Source organism: Cyclopterus lumpus, chromosome 18 (assembly GCF_009769545.1).
Source record: "Cyclopterus lumpus isolate fCycLum1 chromosome 18, fCycLum1.pri, whole genome shotgun sequence".
Lineage (NCBI taxonomy): Eukaryota > Metazoa > Chordata > Actinopteri > Perciformes > Cyclopteridae > Cyclopterus > Cyclopterus lumpus.
In genome coordinates, this window is record NC_046983.1 from 100,001 (window position 1) to 121,856 (window position 21,856).

Sequence of the window (21,856 nt, forward strand, 5' to 3'; positions counted from 1 at the left end):
TTATAAAGACAGGCTGGACTTACAGCTGGACACTAGGCCTGGCAGACAGACAGGTGACAGATAGACAGGTTTATAAAGACAAGCTGGACACTAGGCCTGGTAATAATAATAATAATACATTGGTTTTATAAGGCGCCTTTCAAGGCACTCAAGGTCGCCGTACAACATATTTAAAAATCGGACACAATTTAAAAAGCAGCGCAGTTAAAAGCAGAACAGTCTGCAGCAGAGCAACCCAGAGGGAACACGTCAGGCATAGGCCTGCCTGAAAAGGTGGGTTTTGAATAAAATGATAGAGTCAATGTTTCTGATGTCAGGGGGGAGGGAGTTCCAGAGGGCTGAAGGCTCTTGACCCCATGGTGGACAGACGAGCTGGGGGGACAGTCAGGTTGATGGAGGAGGCAGACCTGAGAGACCGGGTGGGGATGTTGATTTGGAGGAGGTGAGACAGATATGGAGGGGCGAGGTTGTGGATGGCCTTGAATGCATGGAGGAGGATCTTAAAGTCAATGCGGTGTTTGATGGGGAGCCAGTGGAGTTGTCGTAGAACAGGGGTGATGTGAGAGATGGAAGGGGTCTTGGTGATGATGCGGGCAGCAGCGTTCTGGACCAGTTGGAGTTTATGGAGGAGTTTGTGGGGGAGACCAAAGAGGAGGGAATTACAATAATCCAAGCGGGAGGTGACAAGAGAGTGGACCAGGATTGCGGCGCTGTTGGGTGTGAGTGAAGGGCGGAGGCGGTTGATATTTCGGAGGTGGAAGTAGGCAGACCGGATGGTGGTGTTGATGTGAGTGTGGAATGACGGTGTGCTGTCGAGGACGACACCCAGACTCTTAGCCTGAGGGGAGGGGGAGACCGAGGAGTTGTCTATTGTGAGGGCGAAACTGGGATGCTTGGTGAGAGTGGACTTGGAGCCGATGAGGACAACCTCGGTTTTATTGCTGTTCAATTTGAGGAAGTTTGAGGTGAACCAGTTTTTTATTTCCTGTAAACAGGCACAGAGGGAGGGGGGCGGGGAAGTGGAAGAGGGTTTGGAGGAAACATAGAGCTGGGTGTCGTCCGCGTAACAGTGGAATTGAATATTATGTTTGCGGAAAATGAGTCCAAGTGGGAGGAGGTAGAAAATAAACAGGATAGGACCAAGGACAGATCCCTGGGGAACACCGGAGGAGAGGAGGGAGGGATGTGATGTGAATGATTTTAACTGAATGAACTGAGTACGGCCAGAGAGATATGAGTGAAACCATGAAAGGGGTGTATCTGAAATTCCAATGGAGGCTACACGGTCGAGGAGGATGGTGTGGGAGATGGTGTCGAAGGCGGCGCTCAGATCGAGGAGGATGAGGATTGATAGTAGTCCAGAGTCAGCTGCCATGAGGAGGTCATTTGAGATCTTGATGAGGGCGGTTTCTGTGCTGTGACGGGGGCGAAAACCGGACTGAAACTGTTCATAGAGATTGTTGTTTGAGAGGTGAGCCTGAATCTGAGATGACACTGTTTTTTCTAAGATTTTAGAGAGAAATGGTAGGTTGGAAATGGGACGGAGGTTATTGAAAATGTTGGGGTCTAAACCAGGTTTCTTGAGAATTGGAGTAACAGCAGCGGATTTGAGAGGTGATGGGACAGAACCAGAGGTGAGGGAGGAATGGATGATGGCCGTTATCAGGGGTAGCAGAGAGGGGAGGGAGGCTATAACCAGGGAGGATGGGAGGGGGTCGAGTTGGCAGGTGGATGGCTTGGAAGTCTGGATGAGTTTTGATAAAACGATGGCAGAGGGGAGTTGGAAGCAGGAGAGAGGTACAGAGACGGGGGGGGAACAAAAGTAGAAGGACAGCTGGACGTATGAGGGGTCAGTTGCTGATGGATGGTAGTTATTTTAGTGTTAAAAAATGACATTAAGGAGTTACGGTTTTCCGTGGAGTAGAAGTGAGGGGGAAGGGAATCTGGGGGGCGGAATGAATTGTTGACCACAGAGAAAAGGGTCCTGGTGTTCCCAGCACCAGCAGTGATTTTGTCAGTAAAGAATTGTGATTTGGCTGAGGAGAGGGCATCTTTGTAGAGGAGGATGTGGGCATGGTGCATCTGTTTATGGATCGTGAGTCCGGTTTTGGTGAAAAGCCTCTCCAACTGACGACCCTTGGCTTTCAACTGGCGGAGCTGAGGGGAGAACCAGGGGGCAGAGTGGGGGAATGAGACAGTCCGGGTTTTGAGGGGAGCAAGTGAGTTCAGCAGAGTACGGAGACTATCATTGTAAAGATTAACCAGATGATCCAGGGCGTGTGGGGGGGTGATGATGGGGAAACTGTCATTGCCTGTTGTGAGGTCAGCCAGATTAATGTTTGTGATGTTGAGGAAGGATATGACATGTAACTGTTTGTATTTGGATAATGTTAAACTTAAATTAAATAAAATGAGCATGTGGTATACAGACAGGTGACAGACAGACAGGTTTATAAAGACAAGCTGGACACTAGGCCTGGTAGACAGACAGGTGACAGACAGACAGGTTTATAAAGACAAGCTGGACACTAGGCCTGGTAGACAGACAGGTGACAGACAGACAGGTTTATAAAGACAGGCTGGACTTACAGCTGGACACTAGGCCTGGTAGACAGACAGGTGACAGACAGACAGGTTTATAAAGACAAGCTGGACACTAGTCCTGGTAGACAGACAGGTGACAGACAGACAGGTTTATAAAGACAGGCTGGACTTACAGCTGGACACTAGGCCTGGTAGACAGACAGGTGACAGACAGACAGGTTTATAAAGACAAGCTGGACACTAGTCCTGGCAGACAGACAGGTGACAGACAGACAGGTTTATAAAGACAGGCTGGACTTACAGCTGGACACTAGGCCTGGTAGACAGACAGGTGACAGACAGACAGGTTTATAAAGACAAGCTGGACACTAGTCCTGGCAGACAGACAGGTGACAGACAGACAGGTTTATAAAGACAGGCTGGATTTACAGCTGGACACTAGGCCTGGTAGACAGACAGGTGACAGACAGACAGGTTTATAAAGACAAGCTGGACACTAGTCCTGGCAGACAGACAGGTGACAGACAGACAGGTTTATAAAGACAGGCTGGATTTACAGCTGGACACTAGGCCTGGTAGACAGACAGGTGACAGACAGACAGGTTTATAAAGACAAGCTGGACACTAGGCCTGGTAGACAGACAGGTGACAGACAGACAGGTTTATAAAGACAGGCTGGACTTACAGCTGGACACTAGGCCTGGCAGACAGACAGGTGACAGACAGACAGGTTTATAAAGACAAGCTGGACACTAGTCCTGGCAGACAGACAGGTGACAGACAGACAGGTTTATAAAGACAGGCTGGATTTACAGCTGGACACTAGGCCTGGTAGACAGACAGGTGACAGACAGACAGGTTTATAAAGACAAGCTGGACACTAGGCCTGGTAGACAGACAGGTGACAGACAGACAGGTTTATAAAGACAGGCTGGACTTACAGCTGGACACTAGGCCTGGCAGACAGACAGGTGACAGACAGACAGGTTTATAAAGACAAGCTGGACACTAGTCCTGGCAGACAGACAGGTGACAGACAGACAGGTTTATAAAGACAGGCTGGATTTACAGCTGGACACTAGGCCTGGTAGACAGACAGGTGACAGACAGACAGGTTTATAAAGACAAGCTGGACACTAGGCCTGGTAGACAGACAGGTGACAGACAGACAGGTTTATAAAGACAGGCTGGACTTACAGCTGGACACTAGGCCTGGCAGACAGACAGGTGACAGACAGACAGGTTTATAAAGACAAGCTGGACACTAGTCCTGGCAGACAGACAGGTGACAGACAGACAGGTTTATAATGACAAGCTGGACACTAGTCCTGGCAGACAGACAGGTTTATAAAGACAGGCTGGACTTACAGCTGGACACTAGGCCTGGCAGACAGACAGGTGACAGACAGACAGGTTTATAAAGACAGGCTGGATTTACAGCTGGACACTAGGCCTGGTAGACAGACAGGTGACAGACAGACAGGTTTATAAAGACAGGCTGGACTTACAGCTGGACACTAGGCCTGGCAGACAGACAGGTGACAGACAGACAGGTTTATAAAGACAAGCTGGACACTAGTCCTGGCAGACAGACAGGTGACAGACAGACAGGTTTATAAAGACAGGCTGGACTTACAGCTGGACACTAGGCCTGGTAGACAGACAGGTGACAGACAGACAGGTTTATAAAGACAAGCTGGACACTAGGCCTGGTAGACAGACAGGTGACAGACAGACAGGTTTATAAAGACAGGCTGGACTTACAGCTGGACACTAGGCCTGGCAGACAGACAGGTGACAAACAGACAGGTTTATAAAGACAAGCTGGACACTAGGCCTGGCAGACAGACAGGTGACAAACAGACAGGTTTATAAAGACAAGCTGGACACTAGTCCTGGCAGACAGACAGGTGACAGACAGACAGGTTTATAAAGACAGGCTGGATTTACAGCTGGACACTAGGCCTGGTAGACAGACAGGTGACAGACAGACAGGTTTATAAAGACAAGCTGGACACTAGGCCTGGTAGACAGACAGGTGACAGACAGACAGGTTTATAAAGACAGGCTGGACTTACAGCTGGACACTAGGCCTGGCAGACAGACAGGTGACAGACAGACAGGTTTATAAAGACAAGCTGGACACTAGTCCTGGCAGACAGACAGGTGACAGACAGACAGGTTTATAAAGACAGGCTGGATTTACAGCTGGACACTAGGCCTGGTAGACAGACAGGTGACAGACAGACAGGTTTATAAAGACAAGCTGGACTTACAGCTGGACACTAGGCCTGGTAGACAGACAGGTGACAGACAGACAGGTTTATAAAGACAGGCTGGACTTACAGCTGGACACTAGGCCTGGCAGACAGACAGGTGACAGACAGACAGGTTTATAAAGACAAGCTGGACACTAGTCCTGGCAGACAGACAGGTGACAGACAGACAGGTTTATAATGACAAGCTGGACACTAGTCCTGGCAGACAGACAGGTTTATAAAGACAGGCTGGACTTACAGCTGGACACTAGGCCTGGCAGACAGACAGGTGACAGACAGACAGGTTTATAAAGACAGGCTGGACTTACAGCTGGACACTAGGCCTGGCAGACAGACAGGTGACAGACAGACAGGTTTATAAAGACAAGCTGGACACTAGTCCTGGCAGACAGACAGGTGACAGACAGACAGGTTTATAAAGACAGGCTGGACTTATAGCTGGACACTAGGCCTGGTAGACAGACAGGTGACAGACAGACAGGTTTATAAAGACAAGCTGGACACTAGTCCTGGCAGACAGACAGGTTTATAAAGACAGGCTGGACTTACAGCTGGACACTAGGCCTGGCAGACAGACAGGTGACAGACAGACAGGTTTATAAAGACAAGCTGGACACTAGTCCTGGCAGACAGACAGGTGACAGACAGACAGGTTTATAAAGACAGGCTGGACTTATAGCTGGACACTAGTCCTGGCAGACAGACAGGTGACAGACAGACAGGTTTATAATGACAAGCTGGACACTAGTCCTGGCAGACAGACAGGTTTATAAAGACAGGCTGGACTTACAGCTGGACACTAGGCCTGGCAGACAGACAGGTGACAGACAGACAGGTTTATAAAGACAGGCTGGACTTACAGCTGGACACTAGGCCTGGCAGACAGACAGGTGACAGACAGACAGGTTTATAAAGACAAGCTGGACACTAGTCCTGGCAGACAGACAGGTGACAGACAGACAGGTTTATAAAGACAGGCTGGACTTATAGCTGGACACTAGGCCTGGTAGACAGACAGGTGACAGACAGACAGGTTTATAAAGACAAGCTGGACACTAGGCCTGGTAGACAGACAGGTGACAGACAGACAGGTTTATAAAGACAGGCTGGACTTACAGCTGGACACTAGGCCTGGCAGACAGACAGGTGACAAACAGACAGGTTTATAAAGACAAGCTGGACACTAGGCCTGGTAGACAGACAGGTGACAGACAGACAGGTTTATAAAGACAAGCTGGACTTACAGCTGGACACAAGTCCTGGCAGACAGACAGGTGACAGACAGACAGGTTTATAAAGACAAGCTGGACTTACAGCTGGACACAAGTCCTGGCAGACAGACAGGTGACAGACAGACAGGTTTATAAAGACAGGCTGGATTTACAGCTGGACACTAGGCCTGGTAGACAGACAGGTGACAGACAGACAGGTTTATAAAGACAGGCTGGACTTACAGCTGGACACTAGGCCTGGTAGACAGACAGGTGACAGACAGACAGGTTTATAAAGACAGGCTGGATTTACAGCTGGACACTAGGCCTGGTAGACAGACAGGTGACTGACAGACAGGTTTATAAAGACAGGCTGGACTTACAGCTGGACACTAGGCCTGGCAGACAGACAGGTGACAGACAGACAGGTTTATAAAGACAAGCTGGACACTAGGCCTGGTAGACAGACAGGTGACAGACAGACAGGTTTATAAAGACAGGCTGGACTTACAGCTGGACACTAGGCCTGGCAGACAGACAGGTGACAAACAGACAGGTTTATAAAGACAAGCTGGACACTAGTCCTGGCAGACAGACAGGTGACAGACAGACAGGTTTATAAAGACAGGCTGGACTTACAGCTGGACACTAGGCCTGGTAGACAGACAGGTGACAGACAGACAGGTTTATAAAGACAGGCTGGACTTACAGCTGGACACTAGGCCTGGTAGACAGACAGGTGACAGACAGACAGGTTTATAAAGACAGGCTGGACTTACAGCTGGACACTAGGCCTGGTAGACAGACAGGTTTGATTCATCGTGCTATTGGTGCAGTTCTACAGTCTGTCCACCAGGTGTCACATGACACAGGTGACTAACCTGAGCTCAGAGAGCAGAGAGGCGTCACTCGAAGGAGAAAACTGGAAACCAAACAGGAAGCCGTTATCTCTGAGTCTCAGTCATCATGTAAGGATCAATGATGAAACGGACAGCCAATCAGAGAGCAGCTCTCTGCCTCCTCCTGCTCTGACCTTTAACCCTGTGTTGACTCTGTCCAAACAGCTGATTGAGAAACCTTAACCCATAACCTCTTTCAGACCTGAAACTGCTTTTGGTTCTACTATTTATATTAATAAACAATAATATGAATAAAATAACCTATATTATATATACATATATGATACTTAAAAGCATAAATGTTTTCATCTGTCTCTGACTGCTGAGTCCCTTCCGACAGACAGACAGACAGACAGACAGACAGACAGGTGTGTACCTCCACACATGATGTAGTCCCTGAAGACAGGGACCCTGAACCAGAACGGCAGCATCAGAAGGTGAGACCTGAGTCCAGGAAACAGACGAGAGAAACCGGTCGCCTCCGTACAGAAGTTCCCAAACGCCCCCGCTACCAGCACACCTGAGAGACAGACAGGTACAGTCAGACAGGTCAACACGGCTACCAGCACACCTGAGAGACAGACAGGTACAGTCAGACAGGTCAACACGGCTACCAGCACACCTGAGAGACAGACAGGTACAGTCAGACAGGTCAACACGGCTACCAGCACACCTGAGAGACAGACAGGTACAGTCAGACAGGTCAACACGGCTACCAGCACACCTGAGAGACAGACAGGTACAGTCAGACAGGTCAACACGGCTACCAGCACACCTGAGAGACAGACAGGTACAGTCAGACAGGTCAACACGGCTACCAGCACACCTGAGAGACAGACAGGTACAGTCAGACAGGTCAACACGGCTACCAGCACACCTGAGAGACAGACAGGTACAGTCAGACAGGTCAACACGGCTACCAGCACACCTGAGAGACAGACAGGTACAGTCAGACAGGTCAACACGGCTACCAGCACACCTGAGAGACAGACAGGTACAGTCAGACAGGTCAACACGGCTACCAGCACACCTGAGAGACAGACAGGTACAGTCAGACAGGTCAACACGGCTACCAGCACACCTGAGAGACAGACAGGTACAGTCAGACAGGTCAACACGGCTACCAGCACACCTGAGAGACAGACAGGTACAGTCAGACAGGTCAACACGGCTACCAGCACACCTGAGAGACAGACAGGTACAGTCAGACAGGTCAACACGGCTACCAGCACACCTGAGAGACAGACAGGTACAGTCAGACAGGTCAACACGGCTACCAGCACACCTGAGAGACAGACAGGTACAGTCAGACAGGTCAACACGGCTACCAGCACACCTGAGAGACAGACAGGTACAGTCAGACAGGTCAACACGGCTACCAGCACACCTGAGAGACAGACAGGTACAGTCAGACAGGTCAACACGGCTACCAGCACACCTGAGAGACAGACAGACAGACAGACAGGTCAACACGGCTACCAGCACACCTGAGAGACAGACAGACAGACAGGTCAACACGGCTACCAGCACACCTGAGAGACAGACAGACAGACAGACAGCTCTCTTTCTCACCATGTGGATGAAATCCAAAGATGTAGTTTTTCTTTGGCTCCAGATCGACAGATTTAATCAGCTGGAGACACAAAATCAATAATCAATCATCAGCCTGATCTGGTTTATTGATCTCCTCAGTGCCGATCGATCAGATCAATAATCCTCACAGTCAGAGGGAAGTAGTCCCTGAAGTAGTCCCAGATGCTCCAGCTTCTGACCCACTGTGACCTCCGACCCCCGCATGTGGGCGTGTCCCAGTCCAGCCACAGCCAACCAGCATACAGCAGGGCCACAGTCCACCAATCAGAGAGAGCCAAGAGCACGAAGGCAGCAAGACAGCACTGAGCTGAGAGACAGACAGATTTACGAAAGCATTCATCAGGTCATTGATCAGGTCATTGATCAGGTCATTGATCAGGTCACTGATCAGGTCACTGATCAGGTCATTGATCAGGTCATTCATCAGGTCATTGATCAGGTCATTGATCAGGTCACTGATCAGGTCATTGATCAGGTCATTCATCAGGTCACTGATCAGGTCATTGATCAGGTCATTCATCAGGTCATTGATCAGGTCACTGATCAGGTCATTGATCAGGTCACTGATCAGGTCATTGATCAGGTCATTCATCAGGTCATTGATCAGGTCACTGATCAGGTCATTGATCAGGTCACTGATCAGGTCATTGATCAGGTCATTCATCAGGTCATTGATCAGGTCATTGATCAGGTCATTGATCAGGTCACTGATCAGGTCATTGATCATGTCACTGATCAGGTCATTGATCATGTCATTGATCAGGTCATTGATCGCAGTCGTTTGACTGCGGGTCAGGGTTAGGTTGTCAAAGCTGTGCCACATGGGGGAGTGATTGTTTTGTACACTTCCATTAGCGTCTGTGGCTCAGTGGTGAGCAGGGTCGGCGGTTCGATCCCCAACTCTGCTTGTCCATATGTCCTTGAGCAAGACACTTAACCCCAAAATGTCTCCCGCAGCTGTTCTATGGTGTGTCAATGTTAACTACTGCTGATGGACAGGTGGAACCTTAGCTCCTCCCATCAGGGTGTGAATGTTAGTTACTGCTGATGGACAGGTGGAACCTTAGCTCCTCCCATCAGGGTGTGAATGTTAGTTACTGCTGATGGACAGGTGGAACCTTAGCTCCTCCCATCAGGGTGTGAATGTTAGTTACTGCTGATGGACAGGTGGAACCTTAGCTCCTCCCATCAGGGTGTGAATGTTAGTTACTGCTGATGGACAGGGGGAACCTTAGCTCCTCCCATCAGGGTGTCAATGTTAACTACTGCTGATGGACAGGTGGAACCTTAGCTCCTCCCCTCAGGGTGTGAATGTTAGTTACTGCTGATGGACACGTGGAACCTTAGCTCCTCCCATCAGGGTGTGAATGTTAGTTACTGCTGATGGACACGTGGAACCTTAGCTCCTCCCATCAGGGTGTGAATGTTAGTTACTGTTGATGGACAGGGGGAACCTTAGCTCCTCCCATCAGGGTGTGAATGTTAGTTACTGCTGATGGACACGTGGAACCTTAGCTCCTCCCATCAGGGTATGAATGTTAGTTACTGCTGATGGACAGGTGGAACCTTAGCTCCTCCTATCAGGGTGTGAATGTTAGTTACTGCTGATGGACACGTGGAACCTTAGCTCCTCCCATCAGGGTATGAATGTTAGTTACTGCTGATGGACAGGTGGAACCTTAGCTCCTCCCATCAGGGTGTGAATGTTAGTTACTGCTGATGGACAAGTGGAACCTTAGCTCCTCCCATCAGGGTGTGAATGTTAGTTACTCCTGATGGACAGGTGGAAACTTAGCTCCTCCCATCAGGGTGTGAATGTTAGTTACTCCTGATGGACAGGTGGAACCTTAGCTCCTCCTATCAGGGTGTGAATGTTAGTTACTCCTGATGGACAGGTGGAACCTTAGCTCCTCCCATCAGTGTATGAATGTTAGTTACTCCTGATGGACAGGTGGAAACTTAGCTCCTCCCATCAGGGTATGAATGTTAGTTACTCCTGATGGACAGGTGGAACCTTAGCTCCTCCCATCAGGGTGTGAATGTTAGTTACTGCTGATGGACACGTGGAACCTTAGCTCCTCCCATCAGTGTATGAATGTTAGTTACTCCTGATGGACAGGTGGAAACTTAGCTCCTCCCATCAGGGTATGAATGTTAGTTACTCCTGATGGACAGGTGGAACCTTAGCTCCTCCCATCAGGGTGTGAATGTTAGTTACTGCTGATGGACAGGTGGAACCTTAGCTCCTCCCATCAGGGTATGAATGTTAGTTACTGCTGATGGACACGTGGAACCTTAGCTCCTCCCATCAGTGTATGAATGTTAGTTACTCCTGATGGACAGGTGGAAAATTAGCTCCTCCCATCAGGGTGTGAATGTTAGTTACTCCTGATGGACACGTGGAACCTTAGCTCCTCCCATCAGTGTATGAATGTTAGTTACTCCTGATGGACAGGTGGAACCTTAGCTCCTCCCATCAGGGTGTGAATGCTAGTTACTCCTGATGGACAGGTGGAACCTTAGCTCCTCCCATCAGGGTGTGAATGTTAGTTACTCCTGATGGACAGGTGGAACCTTAGCTCCTCCTATCAGGGTGTGAATGATGTCATGTAGGGGCGACTGTGGGTCAGTGTTAGCAGGTCTGTCTTTCAATCAGGAGGTTGGTGGTTCAATCCCCGCCCTATCGATGTGTCCTTGAGCAAGACACTTAACCCTGAATTGTTCCCTGTAGGTGATGAGTCGGCTGGACGGGTTACGAGGTGATGAAGAAGCAGTCATGTGACCTGTGTTAGCAGCAGTAACAGGTCAAAGTTCACATGAATGCTTCTTCATCACAGCATCATCTTCATCAATTGGTTTAAATAGTAACACTAATATCATGAGTGGAATATGATGCTAATAATCTTGTTTAGAACGACAGACAGGCGGTCAGACAGACAGAGACAGGTTACCTAAAGCCAGGAAGGAGAAGACCCACTGTAGCGTGGCGGCGGTCTGCAGCCTCCTCCGCAGCGGGACGTTCAGCGGGGCGAACTCCACCTTCATGCCGGCGCTGAGGCCACTCGGCCCGGCTTAAAGTGCTGCGAAGTCCCGGTGTCTCCGCCTGGATGTCAGAACTTCTCCTGCCTGTCTGCCTGCCTGCCTGCCTGTCTGCCTGCCTGTCTGTCTGCCTGCCTGCCTGCCTGTCTGCCTGTCCGTTGAGGAGCCTGCCAGCAGGAAATAAGAATGGATCTTTCTTAGTGAAATATAAACTACCCCCTAAACTTTACAAACACGAGCCCCCTCCCTTTACTACTGCGCATGCGTACCAGACCATCCGTCGTGGGTGGAATCCTCTCGGCCAATCAGAGCTCATGACGAAACATGTCGGGAACGAGCCTGGGTTTTAGTGCGTGCACGGACACGAGGAGTTCACGTTATGATTACATCCTGATCACGTGGATTTATTTATTTCATTGTTCATAAGAACACCACCCTCTACGAGTCCTTCTGCGTCCTGGCTCCACCAGAGCCCAGAACTTCAGCTCCATCACTAAGAAGGCTCAGCAGAGGATGTTCTTGGTGATGGAGCTAAAGGTTCAATCTGCCAAAGACCATGATGGTGCACTTCTACACCGCCATCATTGAGTCACTACCATCGATACCACCACCATCACCTTCACCACCACCACCATCATCACCATCACCACCACCATCACCACCATCACCTTCACCACCACCAATCTCCACCATCACCACCACCACCAATCACCACCTCCATCACCACCATCACCTTCACCACCACCAATCACCACCACCAATCTCCACCACCAATCTCCACCATCACCACCACCACCACCAATCACCACCTCCATCACCACCATCACCTTCACCACCACCAATCTCCACCATCACCACCACCACCAATCACCACCTCCATCACCACCATCACCTTCACCACCACCAATCACCACCACCAATCTCCACCACCAATCTCCACCATCACCACCACCACCAATCACCACCTCCATCACCACCATCACCTTCACCACCACCAATCACCACCAATCACCACCATCACCACCACCACCTCCATCACCACCATCACCTTCACCACCATCACCTTCACCACCACCAATCTCTACCATCACCACCACCACCAATCACCACCTCCATCACCACCATCACCTTCACCACCATCACCTTCACCACCACCAATCACCACCAATCACCACCATCACCACCACCACCTCCATCACCACCATCACCTTCACCACCATCACCTTCACCACCACCAATCTCCACCAATCACCACCATCATCACCACCACCAATCTCCACCATCACCACCACCACCAATCACCACCTCCATCACCACCATCACCTTCACCACCTCCATCACCACCATCACCTTCACCACCACCAATCACCACCAATCACCACCATCATCACCACCACCAATCTCCACCATCACCATTCTCCACCATTACCATCACCACCACCATCACCACCATCATCACCACCATCACCACCACTAATCTCCACCATCACCATCACCACCACCACCACTAATCTCCACCATCACCACCATCATCACCACCATCATCACCACCACCACCATCACCACCACCAATCTCCACCATCACCACCATCACCACCACCAATCTCCACCATCACCACCACCACCACCACCAATCTCCACCATCACCACCACCACCAATCACCACCACCAATCTCCACCAATCACCACCATCATCACCACCACCAATCTCCACCATCACCACCACCACCAATCACCACCTCCATTACCACCATCACCTTCACCACCTCCATCACCACCATCACCTTCACCACCACCAATCACCACCAATCACCACCATCATCACCACCACCAATCTCCACCATCACCACCACCATTCTCCACCATTACCATCACCACCACCATCACCACCATCATCACCACCATCACCACCACTAATCTCCACCATCACCATCACCACCACCACCACTAATCTCCACCATCACCACCATCATCACCACCATCATCACCACCACCACCATCACCACCACCAATCTCCACCATCACCACCACCACCACCACCAATCTCCACCATCACCATCAGCTCTGCTGAGAGGGGGATCTGCCGTCCTCCATGACTTGTTCGCCCTGGACACAAACTGTTCGAGTCCCTCTGGAAGGAAGCTGCGGTCCATCAGGACCAAGACATCACGCACAAGAACAGCTTCTTTCCAGCTGCAGTCGGGTTCATCAACAAAGACCAGGACCCCCATTGACTGACTCTGACATCCCCAGGACTATAAAGACCAGGACCCCCACTGGCTCTGACTCACATCCCCAAGACTATAAAGACCAGGACCTTGACAGACTTGATCAGAACTGATCAGATCTCGACGGACCTGAACAGACCTGAACAGACCTGTCTATATAAACCTGTCGAACTGAACGGATCAGACCGGATCAGACCTTATCAGACCTGATCAGAACTGATCAGATCTTGACACACCTGAACAGACCTCAACAGACCTGGACATACCTGAACAGACCTCGACAGACCTGATCAGACCTGGACAGAGACTTAAACCTGTTTGTGCAGGCTTTTAAATACAGAAAGACTCTTAGAAACAGGCGATAGACTACTTTCCTCTTACCGTTGAACTGGTCTTCTGTCCTTAGGATTTGGGTTTTTAACATTGAATGTCTCAGACAGTTCACCTTATCAAGTGTGGTGGGGGGCTGATCCCAGCTGGGGGAAGACAGGTTACACCTGGACACGTGGACTACCAGAGGACTGACACACATAGACACACAACCACTCACATCTTAGCTGCTTGTCTTTGGACTGTATGGGGAACCGGAGAACCGGAGAGAACAAAGCTAACAAGATTTATTTATTATGAAAGTGAACATCTCTTCCTGGGCATCATATTTTCATCACGACCAGTCAGAGCTGGAGCCAATGAGCCCATCACTATTGATACCATTGATACCATCCTGGAAAAAAGATTGAAGTCGATCGGATCATTTTTGTGAGAGAGAACCTTAAATGTATAATGTCGAAAAGTGACAAAAACAAGCGAAAAACACCCAAAACCGGCGAATTATTGTAGCGCCCCCTAGAGTTCAAATCGCACAAGGTTTCTTTTGCACATTAGGGTTAGGGTTAGGGTTAACCCTAACCCTAACCCTAATGTCCTGCAGACATTAGGGTGATCGAGTGTTTAGTCCCAATAGTGTTGAAGAGAGCATTGAAAAACAAGACACGCCCCTAAGAGGTTCATTGGGCCATAGATCCTTACCACAATGAGATATCAAAAAACGGTTGACATATTCTAGGTCATCTGGCTTCAATTATCTGATTGATATGATTGTTTGTATGATTCGGTCCCAGCATGTAGTAAAGGCGGTCAATCGGACATTCTGGGTGAGGTGCGTCGCCGGTCAAACTTTAAGGGGGCGCTAGAGAGTAACTAAAAAAAAAATCATACGTCTATTTTCCCATTTTGGTGACTTTTCGAGCCCCGCAGATACCCAAAAAATGCGGCCAATGTACAAAAATTAAAATCAAAAGAATAATAAAAATCCTAGCAATTTCAATAGGGTCCTCTCGGACTGACTTTGTCAGTCGCTCGGACCCTAATAATAATAATAATGATATATATATATATATATATATATATATATATATATATAAAACGTTTTACTCAAAACACCTAGGAACTCGACAGTAGCAGACTACCAACATCTATTGTGTCCTGCCACAGTTTCGTAATGAACATCAAATGTGTTTTCACTTCTCAATGAGGCTGAATGTCTTTCTATGGTTGAGTCATCGTCACAGAAACCCAGATCTTGCTGCTTCCTGTGGCCTTTAACTTGGTGCCCTCTGTTCTCTGTCCACCAGAGAACCCTGTTAACTGGTCTCAAGCGAGGACAGGAACCCACCAGAGACCAGAGCGTCGTGAAACAAAGACCTCCCTGGTTCACCATACTTTGAGTGGGACTCCTTTGCCGTGTCATCACTTCATATTTAAATACAACAAAGGTGTTCATGATTAAATTATTTACTAGAAAACTGTGTAAAAATACAAGTAACATTAAAAAATGTTACCCAAGTACAAAAGTATTGGCGTCATAATGTACTTGAAGTACCAAAGGTAAAAGTACTACTTGATGCATCTTGAACCATTTCCGATAACGTACTGTATGTATTATTGAATTATAATTATAATGTATTGTATAATTCGACTTTATTCGACTTAAGGACAAACCAGAGTTTATTAATTGACGTGATTGATTTGTATTGACTCTGAATATTAACTCTTAACTAATATTGTCAAATGAAGTTTAAAGTACAATACTACTTTAAAGTTTAAAGTACAATATATTTAAAGTACAATATATTCCTCTGAAATTTAGAGTACAAATATAAAGTTACATACAATGGAAATACTCAAGTAAAGTAGAAGTACCTCAAAATGTTACTTAAGTACAGTATTTGGGAATCCTAAACGAGCATGAGGTTCTTCAGTCCTCTCAAACTTCACCAGATTGATGCATTTAACTGTATCTGAAGGAGACCTCATCATTAGTGGACCCTTGTGGGTCTGTCCATCAGAAGTGCACAAGTCCAGAGTGTGAATTGGGCGGAGGTCCGGGGGCTGCATCCTGGAGCAGGTTCCGGTCTAGCTGCCTGCTAATTGAGTAGTGCTGGGCCAAAGACTCATCAGTCCACTCTGTCCTGGACAACAGCTCGTCCACGTGAGGACCCAGAGTCCTGTGTGGAAGTGAGTATGGACTAATAGTGGGGTCCCGCTCCAGCAGCGACTGTCCAAGGGCTTGATGTGACCCATCGGGTCCATAAGGTGTACCTGTCAGTATAGAAGTGTCCCGGTCCAGGGCGGTCTGCAGGCCCTGGTTCTGCTGGCCCATTTGATACAGCTGTTTTTTATGGATCTGAATATGGTCCTGGTGGTCTAGTCTAGCATGGCACAGATGCTTTTTGTGAATCTGTAGGTGGTCCAACTGGGTAGGGTACTGCGGTTTCTTCTTATTGTGAATGTTGTCCTGGTCTTGGTGGTCCATCTGGGCCTGGTAGTGCTGTTTCTTTTGGTTTTGGGTGTGGTCCTTGCCCTGTTGGTCCATGTTGGCTTGGTACTGCTGCTGCTTCTTTTGGTTCTGGATCAGGTCTCGCTGTTCCTGGTTCTCCTGAAGATCCATCTGGGCATGGAACTGCTGCTTCTTTTGGCTCTGGATCTGGTTGTGGACCTGGTTCTTGATGTCTTTCCAGTGTCGCCCTCTGAGGACAGGTTCCAGGTCCAGGCAACGCTGACAGACCTCCTTCCCCGGTACTGACTGGACCAGCACGTGGACTCCCAACTGTCTCCAGACCGCCTCCTTCTCTGCAGAAGACCATGGGCGACGTTGGACCTTCCCAGGAGCCGCAGGGACTGAAAGACAGAAAGGTGATGAGACAAAAGGGTTCTGAACATAATTCAGTGATACACTTGTAGTCCAGGAGGACCCACCTGTAATAGGAGTCTGCAGCCTGGACTCTGGTGGTCTGTTACTGTTCTGAGATGAAACTACAGAGAAAGACGAGGTCAAACAGACCCATTAAGTGGACAACTAAAGTCATTACGTATTCTGATGAAGGGTCGTCATCAGGGGTCAGGTTTAGGGTTTGAGGTTTTGAGGTTTGATCATGACTCACCCTCTAGTCTGGGCTCAGACTGCTCTTTACACTTCTCACTTCTAGAATGGACCAATCGTTTCTTTAGCTTGGCTCCTCCTGCAGTGGCTAGAAAGGTCACAAAGCAGTCTGCTGGATTGCTCGCTTCCCCACAAGACTCAGTGATGGGGATCCTCAATGGTTTGGTATAAAACCGGACCCCCAACAGATAGTCACAGTTCAAACTCCAGGACAAAGTTTAGCTAAATGACTTGTAACCAGACCGGTGTTACCTGTGTTAGGGTCGGGGTGCAGCAGTCCCAGGTTGTCCCATTCCCTCCCCAGCAGGTGGTAGAAGTCTGTGGTCTTGGCCGCAGCCTCCCAGTCTCCGTCCTGCAGACTTTCTCCGATTGCAATTTCACAAACCGTTTTTAACGTGGTCTTCACCGCCAGTGGAGGGCGGTTCCATCGGTATCCAGACGCCTTTCTGGCAGCGGCCAAAGACAGGCTGAGGCGGCCTGGAGACAGAAGGTCCTGCAGGTTCTGGACGCCAGAGTCCAGAGATTTAGCGGCCAGGAGGAACCTGCCGAGCTCCCTCAGCTTCTGACTGATGTAGTCGTACCTCCTCTGGCTGCCATCTTGGTTCCCCATTAACTTGTTTCCATATTTACAGATCAACCAATCAGATTTGACCTGGACAGAGCGAGGAATAGCGAGGTCAGCACCGAGATAGGTAGGGAGACAGAGGGTTAGGGTACAGGGTTGGACAGGTCGATAGGTGTACAGACCTGGTGTGAGACGTGGTCCTGGTTCATGCGGTGGAGGACTTCACTGCAGCTCTCAGATGCTCCGCTGGAAATTGGAAGGAGGCGGGATGCTGCTGCTTGGACCCTGCTGCGCTTCCTTGGCTGGTCCGCCCCTGGGTCCGAGGTCACATTCTGAACCACAATGAGGTCAGAGGTCATGAGCCGCTTGGTCCCCGTCTCAGATGTCCCGGTTTGGTCCGTTGTGGTCGCGTCTCCCGAGAGGTCAGAAGGTGGATCCTCTGTGGACTCGTCGGTCCTGTCGACCACTGGATCACAGGCAGACTTTCCTGTGGAGTCAGAGGTTGTGTCCTTGTCCTCTGATGCTGCTGCGGAGGAGTCTTTGGAGGGGTCAGAGGTCAGCTTCTTTCGACACGAGGCTTGATGTTTCCAGAGATCAGCGCGAAGGAAGAAACCAAGGCAGAGCGGGCAGGGGAGGTAGTTCCTCGCATCCACGTCCTCGGAGGGCTGACGCCACGGGACAATCTCTCCAGTGCCCTGTCTGATCACCTGAGGGACAGGTAGACAGACAGGAAGTCAGGTAAACTGGTGGTTAGACAGACAGGTAAACAGGTGAACAGACAGACAGATGAACAAACAAACAGGTTAGGAGCAGAAAGGTAAATAGGTAAACAGACAGACAGGTAAACAAACAGGTGAGGAGCAGACAGGTAAATAGGTAAACTGGCAGATTAGTAAGCCAACAGGTAACTAGGTGAACAGACAGGTTAGTAGACCGACAGGTAACTAGGTGAACAGACAGGTTAGTAGACCGACAGGTAACTAGGTGAACAGACAGGTAGACAGGTGAACAGACAGGCTAGAAGGGAGACAGGTAAACAGGTGAACGAACCTCGATGTTGTGCATGTAGTTGCCCCTGCAGCGTAAGTGCTCCAGCAGCAGGTGGCGTTGTTTGGAGCCTGTGGGCAGCTCGCTGGCGGCCGCCACTTCCTGTTGTTCGGCATGTTTGGTGAGCAGGTGACGAGCGATCTTCACCTGCGGCCGCCGACAGAAGACGCAGTAATGCTTTTTATCCCAGCGCCGCTTCCCGTCGCTGCACGTCCTCTTTACCGTCACCCCCTTCTGCTTTTCCTCCTGGCCCCGCCTCTTCTCCCTCTGGCCTCGCCTCTTATCTCCGGGGCCCCGCCTCTTCGCCCTCTGACCCCGCCTGCCCACATTTGCAGTGGCACGGCGGCGGGGGGGGCGGCGAGGGAGGGGCTTCGAGAGCCCTTCATCAGGGGAAGGCATCTGGTCTGTCTTGTTCGCCATGGCAACCTGATGATCAAACACACAAGTAAACATCAGACAGGTGTGATGATTTCTACCTGGACAGTTTAATACTATATTAATACAAAGAAATACTACATAAATACTATATTATTACATATTAAGACTACACTAATACTATATTAGTACTACATGAATACTATATGAATTCTATATTATTACTATATTAAGACTACCGTAATACTATATTAATACTACAATATTACTACATGAATACTTTATTAATACTACAGTATTACTACATTAATACTATATTATTACTACATCATTACTATATTAAGACTATATTATTACATTCTAAAGACTATTACTACTACAATATTACTAGAATAATACTATATCAATACTACATTAATACTATATAATACTAAATTATGACTATATTAATACAGCATCATTACTATATTAAGACTATTAACACTATTAATCCAAAATACTATATTAATACTACAGTAATACTATAGTATTACTATATTAACACTATATTAAGACTACATTAATACTAAAATAATACTACATTAATACAACAGTAATACTATAGTATTACTATATTAAGACTATATCAATACTACATTAATACTAAAATAATACTACATTAATACAACAGTAATACTATAGTATTACTATATTAAGACTACATTAATACAATATGAATACAATACGAATACTACAGTAATACGATATTAATACTACATCAATGCTACATTAAGACTAAATGAATACCACATTAATACCACATTAATACTAAATGATTACGTCACGTTGAACCCCGTTTAAAGAGCACAAACGCATGACATCTCTTTCTGCAGACGAACACTAAACTCGCTGTTTTCTGAACGGAGACTGGCGCTGCCTCCTGCCGGTCCGGGGCAGCCCAGTCCCGGTCGTGGTTTAGGGTTTCCCCGTGTGTTGAGACGGACTCACGCTATTTGATGATGACGGTCAAACAGGTCATGGAGGTCGGACAGGGGTTATGGAGGTCAACAGATGAACTCGTGTCCGATAATAGAAGCCTATTTACCTTCAGGCTAGAAGCTAACGGCTAGCGGAGGAGAAGCGAAGCTGGCTGTTAGCATTCAAGAGCTAACGTGTAGCTAGCTATCATCCGGTTACGTCACACAGAAGCACAGGTGAACCGATTAGATAACATACAGACTGAGACAGAAAGTTCCCTTAAAACACCTGAAATGGTCTTCAGCCTGCTGACAGCCCCCCCTCCTTCTTCTTCTTCTTCTGTTTGCTTTAGTCTGAGCTAAACACCGCCCCCTACTGGTCAAGACTGTTTGTATCCTGTTTATAACACTGTTTATAACAGCGCAGACTGTTTACAACACTGTAGTTTGTTTGTAACACCGTAGACTGTTTATAACAGCGCAGACTGTTTATAACACCATAGACTGTTTGTAACACTGCAGACTGTTTATAACAGCGCAGACTGTTTATAACACTGTAGTTTGTTTGTAACACCGTAGACTGTTTATAACAGCGCAGACTGTTTACAACACTGTAGTTTGTTTGTAACACCGTAGACTGTTTATAACAGCGCAGACTGTTTATAACACCATAGACTGTTTATAACAGCGCAGACTGTTTACAACACTGTAGTTTGTTTGTAACACCGTAGACTGTTTATAACAGCGCAGACTGTTTATAACACCATAGACTGTTTATAACGGCGCAGACTGTTTATAACACCATAGACTGTTTATAACAGCGCAGACTGTTTACAACACTGTAGTTTGTTTGTAACACCGTAGACTGTTTATAACAGCGCAGACTGTTTATAACACCATAGACTGTTTATAACGGCGCAGACTGTTTATAACACCATAGACTGTTTATAACAGCGCAGACTGTTTATAACACCATAGACTGTTTATAACAGCGCAGACTGTTTACAACACTGTAGTTTGTTTGTAACACCGTAGACTGTTTATAACAGCGCAGACTGTTTATAACACCATAGACTGTTTGTAACACTGCAGACTGTTTATAACAGCGCAGACTGTTTATAACACCATAGACTGTTTATAACAGCGCAGACTGTTTACAACACTGTAGTTTGTTTGTAACACCGTAGACTGTTTATAACAGCGCAGACTGTTTATAACACCATAGACTGTTTATAACACCATAGACTGTTTATAACAGCGCAGACTGTTTACAACACTGTAGTTTGTTTGTAACACCGTAGACTGTTTATAACAGCGCAGACTGTTTATAACACCATAGACTGTTTATAACAGCGCAGACTGTTTACAACACTGTAGTTTGTTTGTAACACCGTAGACTGTTTATAACAGCGCAGACTGTTTACAACACTGTAGTTTGTTTGTAACACCGTAGACTGTTTATAACAGCGCAGACTGTTTATAACAGCGCAGATTGTTTAGCGCAGACTGTTTATAACACTGTAGTTTGTTTGTAATACTGTATACTGTAACACCCACATACTGTTTAGAAAACCAATTGACCATTTATAACTCAGAAGGCTGTTTGTATATCCCATATGTTTATAACACCATAGACTATTTAGAAAGCCCAAAAACTGTTTTTAATTATTAATTAGAA

At 47.9% G+C, this 21,856-nt stretch overlaps 2 protein-coding genes across 7 annotated transcripts in view; both read right to left on the reverse strand.

Annotated features, from left to right (window-relative positions):
* mogat3a (monoacylglycerol O-acyltransferase 3a) overlaps positions 1-11,824 on the reverse strand; it is a 16,092-nt gene extending 4,268 nt beyond the window's left edge. The window contains exons 1-4 of one of the 2 annotated variants that reach the window (XM_034557212.1): positions 11,478-11,824; positions 8,655-8,833; positions 8,506-8,566; positions 7,310-7,453 (exon numbers count right to left, since the gene is read on the reverse strand). In XM_034557212.1, coding sequence (XP_034413103.1) covers positions 7,310-7,453; positions 8,506-8,566; positions 8,655-8,833; positions 11,478-11,571 — 478 coding nt within the window. In that variant the 5' untranslated portion in view covers positions 11,572-11,824. The remainder of the gene's footprint in view (positions 1-7,309; positions 7,454-8,505; positions 8,567-8,654; positions 8,834-11,477) is intronic. The other variant, XM_034557213.1, reaches the window with a different exon arrangement.
* A 3,747-nt stretch (positions 11,825-15,571) lies between these two features.
* LOC117747990 lies at positions 15,572-20,534 on the reverse strand. Of its 5 annotated transcripts, none has more exons than XM_034557555.1 (7): positions 20,468-20,534; positions 18,851-19,273; positions 17,983-18,507; positions 17,488-17,887; positions 17,237-17,323; positions 17,052-17,108; positions 15,572-16,973 (listed from the first exon to the last, which is right to left on the reverse strand). In XM_034557555.1, exons 2-7 carry the CDS (start codon positions 19,265-19,267, stop codon positions 16,138-16,140), a joined length of 2,322 nt encoding a protein of 773 aa, XP_034413446.1. In that variant the 5' UTR covers positions 19,268-19,273; positions 20,468-20,534; the 3' UTR covers positions 15,572-16,137. The 5 variants fall into 5 exon arrangements, with proteins under 5 accessions (XP_034413446.1, XP_034413445.1, XP_034413444.1 ...); XM_034557554.1 differs by having other exon boundaries at positions 20,210-20,507; XM_034557553.1 differs by having other exon boundaries at positions 15,572-17,108; positions 20,468-20,527.
* Between the last annotated feature and the right edge of the window lie 1,322 nt (positions 20,535-21,856).